Source organism: Lissotriton vulgaris, chromosome 12 (genome assembly GCF_964263255.1).
Source record: "Lissotriton vulgaris chromosome 12, aLisVul1.2, whole genome shotgun sequence".
NCBI lineage: Eukaryota > Metazoa > Chordata > Amphibia > Caudata > Salamandridae > Lissotriton > Lissotriton vulgaris.
Genome location: NC_141700.1, coordinates 136,652,475 through 136,670,898, shown reverse-complemented (window position 1 = coordinate 136,670,898; position 18,424 = coordinate 136,652,475). Strand labels below are relative to the sequence as shown.

At 42.7% G+C, this 18,424-nt stretch overlaps 1 protein-coding gene across 2 annotated transcripts in view; it reads right to left on the bottom strand.

The window, feature by feature from the left end:
• Positions 1-18,424, bottom strand: part of IL6R (interleukin 6 receptor) — a 106,132-nt gene that overhangs the window by 33,286 nt on the left and 54,422 nt on the right. The window contains exons 2-5 of one of the 2 annotated variants that reach the window (XM_086947591.1): positions 16,642-16,890; positions 14,724-14,847; positions 12,571-12,746; positions 6,118-6,278 (exon numbers count right to left, since the gene is read on the bottom strand). In XM_086947591.1, the coding sequence (XP_086803717.1) occupies positions 6,118-6,278; positions 12,571-12,746; positions 14,724-14,847; positions 16,642-16,890 (710 nt within the window). The remainder of the gene's footprint in view (positions 1-6,117; positions 6,279-12,570; positions 12,747-14,723; positions 14,848-16,641; positions 16,891-18,424) is intronic. The other variant, XM_086947592.1, reaches the window with a different exon arrangement.

Genomic DNA, 18,424 nt, shown 5'->3' with positions numbered 1-18,424 from the left:
CTAGGAAACACTCGGACACCCAGGCTGCTTGCAGTTCAGTTCAGTTTATTCGGCAAGTGTAGAAAACTACGCGTTTCGCCATCACGGCTTCATTACGCTTGTTAAAACAAAGCACATCGCCATTAAAGCGCTTCACAACGTGTCAATTACAGTGTATCACCTAACGCAGTGAATAACAAACACCATTGGCGGCCATATTGGAATGTCAGTAAGTCCCCATGTCCTAATGTAATAGAACGCAATAAAAACATATTACAGAACCAGTATCCCCTTTCAATTCATGTACTTTATAGCACTGTTTTTGTAATCAATATTTGAGCCTAACACATTGAAAATCCACAATTTTGATAAAATTGATTATATCATGTCATAAGACTTGACTTTGTACCGAAATGTGGCAAAGATATAATTAAAGTGCTTCATGTTCGCCAGCTAATGCAGAATCGTACTTATACGGATGGCCTGTCCATTAGATCCTTAATTCCTCTCCCGCATTTCTATTCATTGTCCCAGAGCACTCCATTGTAATACGTGTTCCGATTGGCTCCCTGATTTGTGTGTTCGAGCCAACACTTGCAATAAAGTTATGTACAAACAAATTACAATTATGCCCAAGTGGGCCCCAATAACGTTCCAATATTGCATGTCATATAATCTCTATGTTGGCTTTGCATAATGCCCAAGTGGGCTATATTAGAAAGAAACAACTAGGAGCAAAGAATGTCCATTCATGGCTCAATTATGAAATTAAATATCCATTATTACTTCCATTTCATAAAGTACTTAGAGTAATGTCCAACCATCAATTAGGTCCAATGGTTGTGAAAAAAAGAGAGAAGAGAAGAAGTGCGCCATCCTGTAAAACCAATTTGTTAAAATCTATTAAAACAGACTACTATACCGAATAACATCAAATTTCATTAATCATATAAATGAATAGCTAGTTCTTCGCTCAAATTTAACCCTTTAGTGGTACATGAGCAGTACGAAACATGAGGCTAAGAAATGGGTGTTAGAACACCTGCGGGCAATTCGCAACAATAACAGACAATACCCGATAGCTCGCCACATTTATGAAAATCACATGCAAGCTAAAAAACTTTTACGTATGGTGGTTATTGACTCTGTATCCCTGGGTGCAAGAGGAGGAAACCGGGAGTTGTCTTTGAGAAAGCTGGAGTCCCGATACATTATTGATCTGAATACCCTAGTCCCTAAAGGGTTACATTTGAGCGAAGAACTAACTATTCATTTATATGACTAATGAAATTTGATGTTATTCTGTATAGTAGTCTGTTTTTTTATAGATTTTAACAATTTGTTTTTACAGGATGGCGCACTTCTTCTCTTCTCTCTTTTTTCACAACCATTGGACCTAATCGATGGATGGACATTACGCTAAGTCCCTTATGAAATGGAAGTACTAATGGATATTTAACTTCAGAATTGAGCCATGAATGGACATTCTTTGCTCCTTGTTGTTAGTTTCTAATATAGCCCACTTGGGCATTATGCACAGCCAACGTAGAGATTATATGACATGCAATATTGGAACGTTATAGGGCCCACTTGGGCATAATTGTAATTTGTTTGTACATAACTTTATTGGAAGTGTTGGCTCGAACACACAAACCAGGGAGCCAATCAGAACATGTATTACGATGGCGTGCTCTGGGACAATGAATAGCAATGCGGGAGAGGAATTAAGGTTCTAATGGACGGGCCGTCCGTATAAGTACGATTCTGCTGTAGCTGGCGAACATAAAGCAATTTAATTATATTGTTGCCACATTACGGTACAAAGCTAAGTCTTATGACATGATTTAATCAATTTTATCAAAATTGTGGATATTCAATGTGTTAGGCTCAAAGATTGATTACAAAAACAGTGCTATAAATTACATGAAATGAAATGGGATACTGGTTCTGTAATATGTTTTTATTGTGTTCGAATAATTGACACGTTGTGAAGTGCTTTAAAAATGGTGAGGTGCATTGTTTTTACGAGCGTGATCAAGCCGTAATGGGGAATTGCGTTGTTTTCTACACTTGCCGAATAAACTGAACTGAACTGCAAGCAGCCTGGGTGTCCGAGTGTTTCCTAGTACGAGAGGTACTTGTGGCGTGTATATATATATATATATATATATATATATATATATATATATATATATATATATATATATATATATATATATATGCTAGCACACACCTCCGTGGTCTTTGCGAAGGTCAAGAAAGGACGGCACTCCAAGTTGTTGTTTTTCCCAACAATGGTTTATTGGCAGACCCCCCTGCCCCCCTGACATACGCGTTTCACCGATTTGGCTTCTTCAGTGTCAGCCATTCTCTGTGTACACAGTCATTAAATCCCCTACCACTTCCCGAAACATAGAAAGTGGACTACTGCTCGCCTTGGTGGTTTTGGCGGCCATATTTGAACGTGCAATATTACAATTTGTTTGTAGCATTGTATCATCATGTTAACAAGGGGTATAAAGTGACTTTTTAGAAAAAGTGCCCGTGCAAAAGTGTATATAATGATAAAAATGATAAAAACACTGAGTTGATTATTAAGGCACATTATCAGCGAACATTCATTTATACACATACAGAAGATATTTAACTCTGTCTTTCTGTCCACCTCACTTGGCATGAGTTCATTCTGATCATTTCCAGAAGAGTATAAATTATTTTAGTATTTATTTAGGTGCTGTATTAATGCATTGTATATAGCCCTGAATGGGCTAAGTGGGCGATGTGTATGTATGCCTTGTTTTATCAACGCATATTATGGAGCCCTGTATGGGCCAGAATCCATATTTGTAAGTTCTTGGTACCAGTATTTTGAGCTGCAGACTCAAAGAATATGTACATGTTTCAGATTGCAGATCTTACTTGTTCTACTTGTAATTCAGTTTTATTCCTCCTGAACCAATCTGGGAGTGGGTGTTGATTCATTCTAAGTGTACCCAGAGTTCCTCGTCGTTATTGAGCCCTTTCGGCTGCATGCTCTGGAGGTCAATGATGTACCTGGACTCCATTGCCCTAAGGAGTCTTATCCTGTCCCCACCACGTTCCTTTCTATCAAGTTGGTCTATAAGATAGAAGGATAACAGATCCCTGTTACTGTCATGGTGGGTCTCAAAATGGCGTGCCACCGGGTAGTTCTTGTCCTTATTGGCGATGGCACGCATATGTTCCAGGATACGTTTTTTGGCTTGGTTGATGGTGCTGCCAATATATCTTTTCGAACATGGGCAAACCAGGCAATAAACTACAAATTCTGAATTGCAGTTCAGAAATTTCTTAATTTCTCTCGTTGGCCTAGGGTCATTCATCCTCCCTTCATATTTGGTTCTCTTCTTGCTGAATTTGCAAGCCTTGCAATGCATGCAAGGAAAGAAACCATTGATTGGCTTGTTTCTCGTACTCTTGGGGGGGTCCGTGTAGTGGCTTCTCACTAGATGGTCACTTAGGGATTGACAGCGTCTATAAGTAATAGGTGGTCTGTCTGGTATCAGTCCCTTAAGCGTTGGATCTGTGCCTAGGATGTGCCAGTTCTTATTGAATATGTGCACCAGTTCGTTCGATCTCATATTGTAACTGGTGATCATCCTAGTGGTACCATCATCTGTTTTCTTACTGGTGGTGGCCTGTAAGAGGTCTTTTCTCTCAATACTGTCTACTCGCTTGGTTGTTTCGTCGAGTAGTGTTTTGGAGTACCCTCTTTCTCTGAATCTACTTACCGCCCCTTCCTGCGCCTGTCTGAAATCATTGGAATCTGAACAATTCCTTTTGATGCGCAATAGTTCTCCAAAGGGGATGTTCCTTACCATACTTTTCGGGTGGTGGCTGGCCGCGTGTAGTACAGTGTTTCCAGCCGTAGGCTTGCGGTAAAGTTTAGTACATAGGGTTTTCTCGTTGACAAAGACCTCTAGGTCGAGATAGTGGATTGATGTCTGGCTCATTGTGCTGGTAAATTTGAGATTTAACTCGTTGTCGTTTAGCTTTGCCACGTACTCCTCAGCCGAGGAGACGTCACCCAGCCAAACGACAAACAAGTCGTCTATATATCTCGACCAGATCATGATGTTATCCAGCCACTTTTCGTTGGACCCCCCCCCAGGCCACGTGCTTCTCCCACCAGCCCACGAAAAGGTTCGCGTAGCTGGGGGCAAAGCACGTGCCCATCGCGGTCCCTCTGAGTTGGTGATACATGTTACCTGCAAATAAGAACATGTTATTATAGAGGCAGAATTCAATCATTTTTACTAGCATTTTGTTATGCTGATGGTACTGCATACTCTTCTTGCCCAAGAACCATTTTACGGCAGAGATCCCATTCTGATGTTCAATACAGGTATATAGGCTTGTGACGTCTAAGGTGATGAGAAGCATGTCATCCTCCCACCCGATCCCATCAATCTGCCTTATAAAATCCATATATAAATAGAAAGAGAGAGAGTGAAATGAGAGAGTAGGGGCCAAAAGAGTGAGAAAACAAATATGTGGCGGTAAGATAGGAGGATGAAGTACAAAGTAAAGCAAAGATGAGTGATAAATGCGGACGGAGTACAACTGCTGAGAGATAACAGGAGAGAGGGAAAATGTATGAGTGGGAGAGGTGATGAGAGAGAAGTAATGAAACAAAGGGGCATTTTTACAAGAAAGTGGTGGAGTGTGGGTTAGCTCCAAAATAGCTAACGCCGTGCTCCTTCACTTTAGTAATGCAGGGATGCGCCGTATTTACAATAATATGCTGCACCCCTGTGTTTCTTCCTGTGCTGGTGCTAAATTAAGCACCAACATAGGAACCCTTGCACCATAGTGCAAAGGTGCTTGCGTTGAGGGAATGATTGTTAATGTGCATGACGGTGTCCCTTCCTGCACATAAACAATCCAGAATGGCGATTTGTAACTGCTGCGTATGCTGCATTGTGCAGCACGCACAGAAGTTGCAATTTATCATTTTGGTAATGATTGTTTATGTGCAGGAAGGGACACCTTCCTGCACATAAACAATCATTGATGTGTTTTGCTGTTTTGATGTGTGCTGCACAATGAGGAGCACATAGAAACAGAAAACAGAAAAAACTAGGAGAAATAAAGCATTTATCCTTGGTGCACCATGTTAAGACCACGTTTTCCCAGGTCTTAATTTTGGCTTTGCCCCATACTGTCACCACCCTCGTAAATATGGGCCAGAGTCAAAATCAATGGGTCTTGCGGCGAAATGTCCAATGCAAAACCCGCTACCCGCACCTTTCACACTAAGGGGCCCATTACAAAGTCCGCCTGCCACCGTAAAGGCAAAAGGGACCGACCGCCAGAAGTGCGGCGGTCCCGCTATGCCAATTAGAATGAGCCCGCTACCCTGGTGGTCGCATCCTGCATAATATGCATTGCAGTGGGCAGTGCTGTCAGCAGCACCCGCCACAATGCGCAAAATGCATGTTGTGCATTAGCATGCACAACGTGACAGGCACCGTGCGGTGCCTGCCACCTTGTGTATGCCAATAAAGTGCAGCCCCGCAACAGGCCCCCAAAATTATCACTGCATGCCTTTCCATAGCGGAGTGTGCGCCATGGAAAGGCTTCTAAAAATGCACATCCTAATATGTATGGCGGTGCCTCCAAGGCACTGCTAACATATTAAGGGCCTTTTCTACACAGCCGTAAATCCGACTGACGGAAAAGCGGTGGACGGTCTTTCTGTCCGCCTAGTTTTGCAGGGGTGATACGGGAGCACCTAGCGGGCGGATCGCCACGGCCTGACTGGCGGTGGCCACTGCCATCCAGGCGGTGGTGATCTGGCTGATATGCTAATAGGCCCCTAAGTGTAGTGTGAAAGGGGGCCCTATTCACAAGGCAGCGTTAAGCCACGCTGCCTTGTAATTGAGGCGAAGCCGATATCGCCATAGAAGCATTATAAAAAGTTACCCGACAGAGCAATAGGGGTTTGTAAATATGCACCTAAGTGAGTTATGGAAATATAGAAGCCAGGTCACTGAAGTAGAAGTAAGACAGAAGGTAAACTGTGAAAAAAAGTTAAAGAATAAAGAAAGACTGAAAAAGCGAGACTGAGTGACAGAAACATGCATCACCTAGACTCACCCTGGTGTCTAAGGAGAGGTGCTCTGTTCGATATTTCACTTGGAACTGGAGTTTGTAGAAAGAGGGGTTCCAGGTGGGAGGGTACTGCCAAGTGACGATCAACTTCCGAGGGGCGCCCTGAACCGAGCTCACCTTCACATTCACTGGAGGATCTGGTTGGACTGTAGTAAAAAGATTGCAATTTGTTACCTAAAAATGTGTGATAATCTTCTTTGGCAAAGAGTTCTGACATACCATATGGCATATTGGGTTGTAATTGAAAACATTGAGGCAAAAATATTGAAATACTGTTTACAAAAATATCATCCAATTTGGTGTAGATTTTAAATTATTAACACCAATGAGGCACTATTTTTGTAAACAATATTTTGTACAAGGCTTATCTGGCAGACGGGATTTTGGTTACAATACTCTGATATTCTGGAATATAGCATGTTATAACGCATGCTATTACATCGGCTGCTTTTACAAAGCAGTCATTACAACAACTGCGTTGTTAGTATGCGATACCTTTACATCACAAGTCATTAGAACAACTCGCTGTAGGGGGGCGCGCTGGATTTAGGAACAGTATTATTTACTATTCCTACTCCAGTGTGCGCAACAGCAGGGAGGGTGTTGAATTTCATATCCAATACCTTTGCGCCCCCTACAGCAAGTAGTTCTAATGACTTGTGATGTAAAGGTATCGCGTACTAATAACGTAGTTGTTGTAACGACCACGTTGTAAAAACACTGCGATGTTATGACAGCGTTGTAAACGCTGTTTCCCGATATTCTGGCACCATACCATGTGCTGATAAGCATGACCTGTTTCCAACCCTACAACTGCACCAATAACGCATAGCACCTAGCAATTGCCTTTGATTACTGTAGCCACCTCTGCAAAAGTGGATGGTTACCCAACCTCACACCACAACAAGCGAGCTCTTGCAAGGACCCATCGTCTATTCTAGAGTCAGATTAATAACTCCACGAAAATCCAATAGCAAGCCCTCAAGAAAATATCAGAAGTTCTTTCAGGGACTAAAAAAACCTTTGAATATATGAGCCACGAAGAGTTGAGATGAGACCATGACCGGACTCAGGTTTACAAGGAATAAGTAATAGAAAGTTTGTTATGGGCGGACACAGGCAGAATGATATCCTAGATGCGTAAATTTCCAGAAAATTGTGCTACCTTTTCATTTTATACTTAGACTTCAGTTACCTTTTAATTATGCTGGAGACGTTTGCGAAATTCCAAAATTTCTCATTATGCGAAATTCACAACATTTCTCGAAACATTACACTACCCAACTTTACATAACCTTATATTAAGCGGAAGTATTCCTTACCTTAAAAAAAGTCATGTAAGAAACCGGAAAGAGAGCGTGTTACATAGAAAATGCCTTACTACGACTATTTTTGTTGAAGAATCAGAATCCTGCTGTAACTCACAAGATGTTGAAATATTGTCTTGCATATGCTTAATAAGAGGTCCACATGGGACTCCAACAAACCACATTTCGGTATGAAAGTATGAATTCATAACATTTTTGTGACATTTCATTGAATTTCACAATAAGAAATTGAAGCTATTCCACAATCCCCTGGCTATACTGCATTGTCATCTCAGATCCCAGTGTCTCAATGAGGGATAACTTGTGAATGGTAATGTGGCATCCAACGGCGGAAACTACTGTTAAGGATAAGTGTGGTAATTTCTCAAGTACTAATCACTCAATTAAAAACATAAAGCATTATCTACAAACCAGAAAGGTTCAATAAGTGATTGCACTATAGACCTTAGACTTCTGATGAAAGAGGCTCTCCATGAGCAGGCAAGCAAGACCAGATTATTAATTAAAGACAATTAACCAAACAGGAATGGATAAAAATCGCTAACACAGATGTTGAGGAAAAGTAACCTAGGAGCTCAGGTTAGAAAATATTCTAGGATTTGCTGCATGTCAAGAGGTAATGACAATTTCTTTTAGGAGTGTTTTATATGGCGCGAACTCGACTCGACGGTATCAGAGCGCTTTACATGAGCACCAGTTGTGTTACAGACAGACACATTCATTTTTGGCAGGCACAGAGAGATTACGTGATTTGCCCAGAATCAGAGGATGTTGAGCCAATGCTGAGGCTCGAACCCGGTGTCCCAGTTTCAAGGTCAACTGTTCTAGCCAGTAGGCCACATCCTCTTCCCAATGTTAACAAAATGCCATGCAAGAAGCCAGATATGGATGGGGAGTGCTCAGATGAGTTCAATATTTAACTAGGAAATGGTAAGTACGGGTAGTAAAGTTATCTGAAGTAAAGCAAACATTCTGTTGCAAAATGCAAAGAAACGTTGGTCAAGAGAAACAGGGTGGTGCAAGTGTTGAACCAACAGCCATTGACTTAATTGTTTCTTATCACACATGTTGTAATACCGAGCATTTGACAATTAATTGTGGAAGTGTTGAACAACTGTCAATATCCAAAAACTGTAGAAAGATACCATTGATCCAGGATCATACTTAGTTCTTGGTAAGCAAAATGCATGCAAGAATTCTGCAATCGTTTATTTTTGTCTCGCATGGCCCGAGACATTTTAATACCTTGTACATCTAGCCTCAACTGGCAGCTGACAGCCAAAGACACTGTTCCAGGTTGCTCTGAATACTTCTCACATCACTGATATCTTCTTGGAAGCAACAGAAAGACAAAGCAGTTCTGGAAAAGCTGTAGAAGTCAGCTAGGGCGCCATCGCTTGGTACTTAGTAATTACTTTAACTAGTTCTTTGTGGCAGTTACATAAGGAACAGCTATCAATGATCTAACATGAGGAGATTGTTTAGTTTCCTTTGGTAGGAGTACAAATAAATACTTAGCACCTACTGAACTGCATTTGTCTCTGGCATTTTTTACGAAGTACACACTATTGAGTATTGTGCATAAAAGTGACTTGAACCTCAATGTATCACCCACATACCAGTGGCTTATTGGAATGTTTTAATTCTCCTATGCTGAGCAGGAAGGTCAATGGAGAACAAACAGAGAGGTATGCTTGATTGTTATTTTTAGGTCTGACAACAGCCAAGATTTTTTGATTTTACTAAAATACTTATGTATTGGACCTTTCAGATGCCTTCTTCATCCTATTGGTCTGCTATTGTGTCATTCACATTTTTGCTCTCATGTGCTAAAGCATACAGCAAGAGGGGATGGGCCAACCCGCTTTGTCTATTGGCTAACTTCACTATGAATGACAACACTCTGCCCTCTTTTAAGGAGCACACCCACGCACAAATGAATTCTCTTTTAATGCCTGTGACAACGATAGCAATGTGAACTTTTAAAGACCATAAAATGTCTGTTGCTTTTAGTCAGTGTTTTCTTTTTAATTGATGAAGGCCCAGCAGCTTCTTCAAGAATACAAAAACCATGTCATATCAAAACAAGCTTTGAGCTAATTAAAAGGCTGGCAGCCACTGCCAGGCCTATTGGCTTTGCTAATGCTTGTTCAAATGTGTCATTATCTAAACATTTGGGTGTTGTGCTGTGGTGTGAAGAAGTATGATCACATCCTCTGAAGACAAGGCATCAGGATGACAGAAGTACTTCTGGCTCAGAGGATGAAAAAGTGAGGGCTATCATACGTGAAAATGATCTGAATGGAATTGTATTCATAATTTCACCAGGACTACTTCACAGTCAGATGCAATCATGGTGAGCATCGGTGGAAGCCGTCCATTTGACTGTGGATTCTAAGATCCAGTTTTGGGCGTGCTCATGTCACTCTTACAATTCTTTTTTGGTGGAACTGGATTTTTAAATGGTCCTTGGCTTTAGACTAACGAGGCTGATTATTATCACTAGGGATGTGGGAGGTTTGTACACATTTTTATTACCGGAAAATTTAAGACAAAGGTATATTCTGAGTTCATGATGCAGAGGTGTGGAATTTAATGAAATATCTGCGTGTCCATGTGGCAGGTTGCTTCATAAATCTACTTATCCTGTAACAAAATCCACTTGCCCCTTTGGTGCCATATAATGCAGCGACAAATTATGGCAACAATCTAAGAGCTCTACTATAGCCTCTCTGAATATGCCAGGGCGCATACCACAGTAGCGTTTGAATAGCTGCAATCCCCTTATGTTGCTAAGTTTCCGCATATCTACATACTGAGGCTCAAGGTAATGGTAAGCAATAGTTCCAGGGATAGAATTCCAATTTTGAGTCTGTGCAAACCTACTATCTTGCATGTTTAAATGTTTTCCACAACTCTTCTCTAATCTTTTCCCATACTGAGGTACTATTTTTTGTCCTACATCTGGAAATTCTTGGGAATTCACAAAACCCGTATTGCTGCACTTAATGCAAGGACATATACCATGGGTTTACTTTTGAGACTTTCTTTAATAATTGGGCTCTTAATTCGGTCTGGCGTTGACCGGACCTTTTGTGTTTATTAAACTTCTGTCCTCTCTCTGTATCGGCTTGCTTCACTGCGAGTGACTGCATTCTGCTCTTTCACAAGGAGCATATCGGCACACTAAGTAGTTTGTTCAGTGCCAGTAACTACTGTGGAAGTGTGTGCTTTTTGAGACCCAAAAACTATTTTTGCTTCTGCCAATGTTTGTTATAATGGAGAGGGCCCGGCAGCTCCCACACCAATAAGGTTTTACAAAAACCATGCAAAAACAAGTCACCCATTGACAAAACTAAAAAACTGGCCACCAATTTCAGACCTACTGCCTTTGCCAATGCTTGATTATTTTTGTTTCTCATAATCTTAATGAAACTGGATACATTGATTTTCCATTATGAATAGTTTTGGGAAATACTGGCATGCGTCAACACATGTTACTAAACGATGCTGCAAAGAAAAGGTACCTGAAATGTAACAGTAGTTTAGCAAAAGGTTTTTTTTCCTGCTTTCATTTTTTATGAACATTTTATTTTGAAAGCAAAGAATCATCAATCTTGCTTTCAAGCTTCTGGAAATATTTGCATGAAATCACAGAGCATTCTGGGAGCATATACATAGCCTCATATTGCTAAACCTTAAAAACGTGCGTACACATTTTTATACTGTAACCACGGTCAGTAGTGCGTTCAGAGCTTACAACATTTACTTAGAGCGCTCACCCTAATAATAAAGGCTTTCAATTAATGAACTATAAATACAAGTTTGAACAGCATTAACATATGGACAAAAATATTACCTTAACTGCAGACAGGTCCCTTCCCTGATCCATAATGCGGTACCAAAGGGTTTGTGCTGCAGGGGGTTGGGCCTACTTGTCCCAAGGACAAAATACACATGAAAACGTGTTGCCCTTGACCCCAAACAATATGTCCTGGGAGTCAGGCTATAGGAATTCCACATCCCTGATGATGGCTGTTCTACTGAAGATCGAGAATGGGAATAGCATGATACCTTAGTATCATGGACAAAATATCAAGTAGTCAAGTATTGGTAAGTGCAAATACAGAAGTATAGAATTACTCTTCTTAACTTCACATCTGTGTACCTTGGTGATATATATATCGTCATGGCAGATATATGGCTTACATGTAGGAATACAATTCATACATACCTTTGCATATTGTGGACCTTGATATTCTATACACGATGTTAGGTTCCGCAATATTTCCCATTCGATATTCAGGGCCCACGCCTTTCATGTTGAACATAAGTCTGTCTCCCAACACGGGGTGGCAAGTGGACTGCCTATATCGTTTTGTACCTCAGCCTGGGTAGCTCTGAGCATGTGCATAAAAAAGGTGAGGGTGGGGTTAAACCTGCTTGAGAAACACTGTACTGGGAAATGCATAGAGCGTATTTAAGCAGCCTACACTCACTGGCCTTGGGCCTGAAGTTACCTTGCTGAGAGATCTGCTTGTAGGAAGGCTCCTCCCATCATGAATGGTGCAATGGTTCTTGGAGGCAAGGGGAAGTTAAGGCATACTTTGACACCCAACCCCTGCTGCAATGGGATCATATAAATTGCTCAATCAAGTGCCCCATGCTAGTGACCCCCCAGGTAGCTGCCTAGCATGCCCCTTATGCGACATCCACCGTGCCTCCCACAGCATGAGAGACTTCCAAAGAGGTTGTCAAAGAGCACAACCGCTTTCTATGTCTCCCGAAAAAAGCACAAGGGTGGTTTTGACAGATAGGATATTCATGCAATGCCTCTTCGAAACGTGTTGTGGTAGCACTTCATACCTCGGGGTCTTGTTCGCGCTATCCAAAACTTTTAAAATAAATAACAATGCCTCTTCTGTGATTCGCGCCCATGTCTATGTGATTGCTTTTTGTTTGTAAGTGTGACCACCGCAACCTATTGAACATTATGTACATATATCATGCGTTGGATTACACATTACTGTAGGACTTACACACATGGTGTGGATACCACAGATTTCCAATGGACATGGGGTTACTACATATAAATATTGATGTTACGTACGGACGCTGTATCCGCTAATCAGTTGAGGTACGCTGAGCTGGCTGTCGGCCATGCTGGTGATGCACATGAACAGCATGCGGCTGGCATGATCCCCTTCTCCAAGTTTCATTCGACAAATATATCGCTGTACACTATTGTAGTAGGTACAAGGCTCAGTTTTGGGCTCGGTGTTGAACCTACAGGAAACCAAGAGAGAGGAGAGCACGTTAGTGCAAAGTGGAGCCCACTTCATTAACCTACAATTATCCATACAGAGTTTCCCACCCTCCCAGGTTCCTTCCAGAAACAGTTCTTGACTCTTATTTCAGTCCTCCTTATACAGAATAAAATCTACCACCCAGCAATGAATGCATGGAAAGGACTCACTACAAAGGTGATAGAAACTGAATAAAAAACAAAAAGGCTGAAATAGACCCAAGAGTCATAGGACATATCACTCAGTTATAAAGTTGGAGACAACCTTGTCAATGATGTCAAGAAAGAGGAGGAAATGGGCTGAATGAAAGGGCCTAGTAGTCCCTGTCCACCATCAAATAATTTCTTAATAAGGCCATGAAGTGCATGACGTCACAATACAACTCAAGGCCTATGGTGACATCATCACACAAAGCGAATAACCAATGAACAAGAGCTATTCCTGTAGACGCCATAAGGGACTATGTAATCAAGTAAATCAATAAAATGAGCTCCATTTAGCCATCACTATATTGCTGAATTAGAATATTAATTGTATATTCTATGTGCATAAAAAATTGCATTCTTGATCTTGCTTTATTTTATAAAAACATATTGATGGAATATAATAATAATGAAGGAATGACTGAAGAGTGAATATCGATATGGGTAAGCAATAACATTAATTTTATTATGACATTTTAATGAATATCTGAGTATGATAATAAATATAGTTTGATATAATAATACAGGAAATGGTCAGAAAACGTTTGTGCATATATAATAAAAATGCCTCCAATTACAGACTAAGTAGGTGGTTATGGGGGGGCTCATTTAATTAATCATCAAACAAAGCAACATTCTACAATCTGTGTTGAAGGTGAAGATGCAGGCTTGGGTAAAAGGACCTGATTTCTTTCTGTGCGCTGGATGGCCCCCTCAAGGTACAACCCACAGTTTACTGGTCTACCCACCCTCAGCTTTATGGACACCACCAATGAAATAGAAGCCACACTTCCCATAAGGCAACATAGGGTAGCGGGCCTCTGATTTCCCGCTCCTTGTTCTCTTTCTATCTCCAGGCACGGACCGTGCCGGGCGTTATACTGGGGAGGTGACATCAGGCAGGGGAGGGTCAGGGCGGGGGGGGGGGTATTGTAAAATGCAGGATATGGACCATTAGAGGTAAGTACCGAAGAAAAAAAAAATCGTTGCCCACGCTGCTTCGCCAAATGTGATGCAGCGTGGGCAAATGTGATGCAGCGTGGGCAACGAATGCGTCACGTTCGGTACTTACAACGTGACGCATCTGGGAGATGCGTCACGTTGTAAAGTCCTGCGCCACATGTAGGCGTTCCTGCGCAGGGGGGGGTCTCCCGGCGCGGGAACGCCTCCTAAAAGTGGCTGAGTGAAATCTACAAGATTTCACTCAGTCACTTTTAGGCCCATGCTGCGTCAAAATCCTGCACCTGCCTGAAGCAGACGTAAGGATTGACGCAGCATTAACTAGATAGAGCCCCCAGAGCATTGCTGGAGTTGTGTCGCGCTTGCGACGCAACTCCAGCAATGCGCCACTTTTACAGCAGAGATGCGTCACGCATCTGTGTCGTTTTTGCCCCATGGTGCGCCGCATTGTAAATGCGGCGCAACCATGATGGCGGAGCTGTGGCGCACAATAACCGGCGCATCCCTGCTGATTTGCCGGGATGCGCCAGTTATTGTAAATATGCCCCTTAATTTTTACTTCCACTTCTTGGCTTACTACAAAACAGTACAAGGAAAATCATAACTCCTTGGTTTTCACTGGAAAATAAGACAAAAAAGTACTTTTTTTCTACAAAGAAGAAGATAGACCATGGGAAAAGCAGAATGGGGGGAAAGAGAAACTGGATCAGGAAGAGACGCAGAAGAAATGGAAGATTGATGGAGAAAAGTCCCACAGGGAACGAAATGGAGATCAAGGTGGAGGGTACACTCACCCTTTACGCACCAACAGAACAGCCCTGGTGGCGGGCGAGGGTCTGTGCGAGGGATGATACTCGCATCGGATGATGCCAACTGGAAACTTGCGAGTGCAGGACATTTGGGGCACCTCGAGGACCTCTAGGGAAAGAGAGAAACCACAGGTTTGTGACCACTAGTGTGTGATCTAATGTTGGATTAACATTGCACTCCTTCTTAGAGTCCACGCGCTTCAACAGCCATTCAGATTTTTGGGCCCCATCTGACTGATGGGTAAACATCGGAATCAGAGCCATACTGAAGGTGTTTTGGTTCAAATAGAAAGACATGGTACAAGTTATACTTTTCCTGTGAAGGTGTAAATATGAATTTCAAGATTAAAAGGAGATAGCCAAAGACACACGCGTAAGATGCTATTATCCCCACCTACCACCCTATCTCCCACATCTCCCCACTAGGGTGCAAGGTGCAAAAAGGAACCTAATGAGCCTTTAGCTGTCTTTCTCTCTCTCTCCTTGGGGTTTTGACGTCAAATTGCAAATCCAGTTTCCCATTTTACTGGAAAGATAATGAGGTTCCAGAAGTACAGTGAATTGTATTTGCGAGAATGAATTATAGCCCCTAGTCAGGTCATGTAGAAAAAGGATATACGTTTATTCTTCAGGTTATATCTTCAGTTCAGGGGAATAGGTGTGGTGCCATGGCCAGGGCGACTGACTCCGGAATCTGGGGATCACAGTTCGATCCCCGGCACCGGCGGCAGATTAGCCCAGCACCATGTGACCCTGGGCAATAGCTTGCTTAATCTTCCCAACGGCCCCCAGCGCATAAAGACCCTTATGGGTGATTGTGCGCTTTACAAATGTGGATTATTATTATTATAGGTTACAGGAAGATGATAAGTTCCATGTAATGCCCCACCTGGAGCAGCCTCCTTGCTGCTCAGCCCAATACACTCCCACTGACTCTTGTCCAAGCACCAACACTCCCAGCATTCTGATAAACTCATCACTGGCTGAGCATCTAGGCAGAGAACCAAAATGGGGAGGATGCATTATATCAGAAAGTAGATTACTACAGCATTCCAACAAGATGCAGGTAGTATAGAATTTAGGACGGACTTTCTGACTTTCCTGTTTCCACATTCATATTAAGAAATTATGGATATAATGCGATGCGGCGAGCACAAGGTAAGTGGTTTTATTTCTTTTTTATTTTAACTTATCTTATCCCGTCGTATGTTGAGTTTCCCGGCTCCCACCCTACCCCACCCCACCACCCACCACTCATACCTGTGCCGGCTGCCAGTGCAATTGTCTCACTGCGTAGAAAAATAATTTTGAGTGGGTAATGGCTAAAGATATCAAGGAAACCCTGCAGCTTTGATAATGGCAAAAATTGATACATTTGGAGAACCTGAATCACAAAAACAAATCACCCAAAGCTTTACACATCTTTAGCTTTGTCAGCTAAGACCATACGTGGTTCACTACTGGTCAGGGGCAAAACATTTCTTGTTAACAGTATTGTGAGATGAGGGTTCGGAGTACTAACCAATGTGTCACTAGATAGTTCACAAAATGGCAGAATGGCTTGGAAAGACCCATGCCCCCTTTAACACCAGGATGTTGAGTTTGGGTCCTACCTGGGCATCCAGGCTCTGGAATGAATTGCCAGAGCAGATATGATTCACCAATAGGGTGTGAGCACATAAAATGGTTTGAAAACGTCCCCTTTTTCATAGGTTCATATCCTACCATTATTGCCCCTTCATTAAGTACCTGGACCAATGAGAGGTGGAGAGCTATATAAAGAATGTTGATAATAAAGTGAGGATCTTACTTAAAGAATTTCCTTCAACATCCCAGTTCAATGGCCCAATAATGAACTTTGGAGAAGTCCACAACCCACTTTCCTCTGTAATATTTAACTCACCTCCCACCATGAGGTGGATGCTGCGGATCTTGAGGCCATTCCTGTAGCATGTGTAGTTCCCAGAATCCCTGTGGCGCACAGACTTCAGCAGCAGCAGGGCGCCCGCCACCAGGCGGTTGGGGTGCCTCATGCCCAGCGTCCGGTTCTCCAGCCTCCAGGTGAAGGTGGCATTGCTCTCCCAGGCCTCTTGTGGGCATGTCAGGTTCACGTCCACGCCTGCAGGAGTGTGCTGGACTTCTGAGGGGAGAACTAGGCCAGAGCACAGAAAACATTAGAACAGTTATAAGTATCTTATAACATAAGGTAACAATGGGAAAGAGAAGATATAATTCTGACTCTGAGACAGCCCTCAAACCAATTGTTAACAGAAATATAACGTGCAGGTAAGTCATTGAAAAGAAGAGCTCTATTATGTATTGTGACCATCAGGCCAAATGCCCACATGCTCTTTGACTAAAATGGAAACTAAGAAATCTGTGTGTTCTTTAGAAAAGTCTAGATTTTTTATTGCCATAAATGTGATTTGTGTCTACTAAGGAGCTCATTCTGTAAACAAGCACTGGTAGTGCCAATAGGTTTGGCTTGAAAGTGTTGTATCCTGCACTCTCACAGACCCCCCCCCTTACTATGCACTCACATAGACAGAGTTCTTTGCCTTTACAGTGATAGGAGTAGAAGCAAGGACCAAGAAAGAGCTCTGTCTGCTCTGGTGCAATGGAACATAGGAAGAACCAAGAGTGTATGTGAAAAAGGAACTGAGCATGAGTGAGGCATGTAGGGCTGAAGCCGAGGGTTATGATGCTCAGGACAACTGGCAGCAAGTGCCTTGTGCACCATACAAGGTATCGTTAGGAAGATCACTTTATTAACCCCTTGGCTGCGGGGCTGTTTCCCCCGCTGTGCTGGGGGGAGGGGGGCGCGCACAGCGCCTCCGTGCTCATGACGAGGTCAGCTCGTCATGAGCCACGGTTCTCGTGTGCTCATGACGAGCTGAGTTCGTCATGACCACACCCATTTGTGTGGAACGCTCAGCACAGCAGGGGAGTTAGCCCAGCGTGCGAGCGTTCCATGGCTCATGACGAGCTGAGCATAGGAGGGGTTAATTGATAACGTTTGGAGGAAGTCCAACTGGGATTCAACAGAGATGAGCTGAGGTAAATTTAGTGCAAAAACAACAGTTGATGGACAGAATGCAGAACAATGTCCTGGATGAAGATGGCTGATAGCCAGAAGCCTGTCCTAGGATGCTTGATTCCGGTCCAGGAAAGACATGGGGCCTTCATTTATGAAAAGTGACGCATTGCTGCGTGAAAACAGCGATGCGTCACTTTTCATAGCGCCCTCCTTGCGACACCAATGATGCGTCATATTTACATTATGACGCATCATTGCGCAAGGAGTTACAGATACGTCAGTATTTCTGACGTATCTGTAAGCGCAAACGTGACGCATTGCTAGAGTATGTCACAAAAGTGACGCAACTCCAGCAATGCATCCTTTCACATGGGGCAAGCCCCATCTGAAAGGGCCTGCGTCAGTCTTACGCTTGCTGTGAGGCAGGCGCAAGATTTTGATGCAACGGCGTCCTAGAAATGACGCAGTGAAATCTCATAGATTTCACTGCGTCACTTCCACGACCCTTTCTTACGTCAATACGCCCCCCCCTGGCATACATTATACCTGGCGCAGGTATAATGTGGCGCAGGGGTTTACAAAGTGACGCCTCTACCTAGAGGCGTCACTTTGTAAATATGGCGCAACAAGGCGCATCTTTTATGCCACT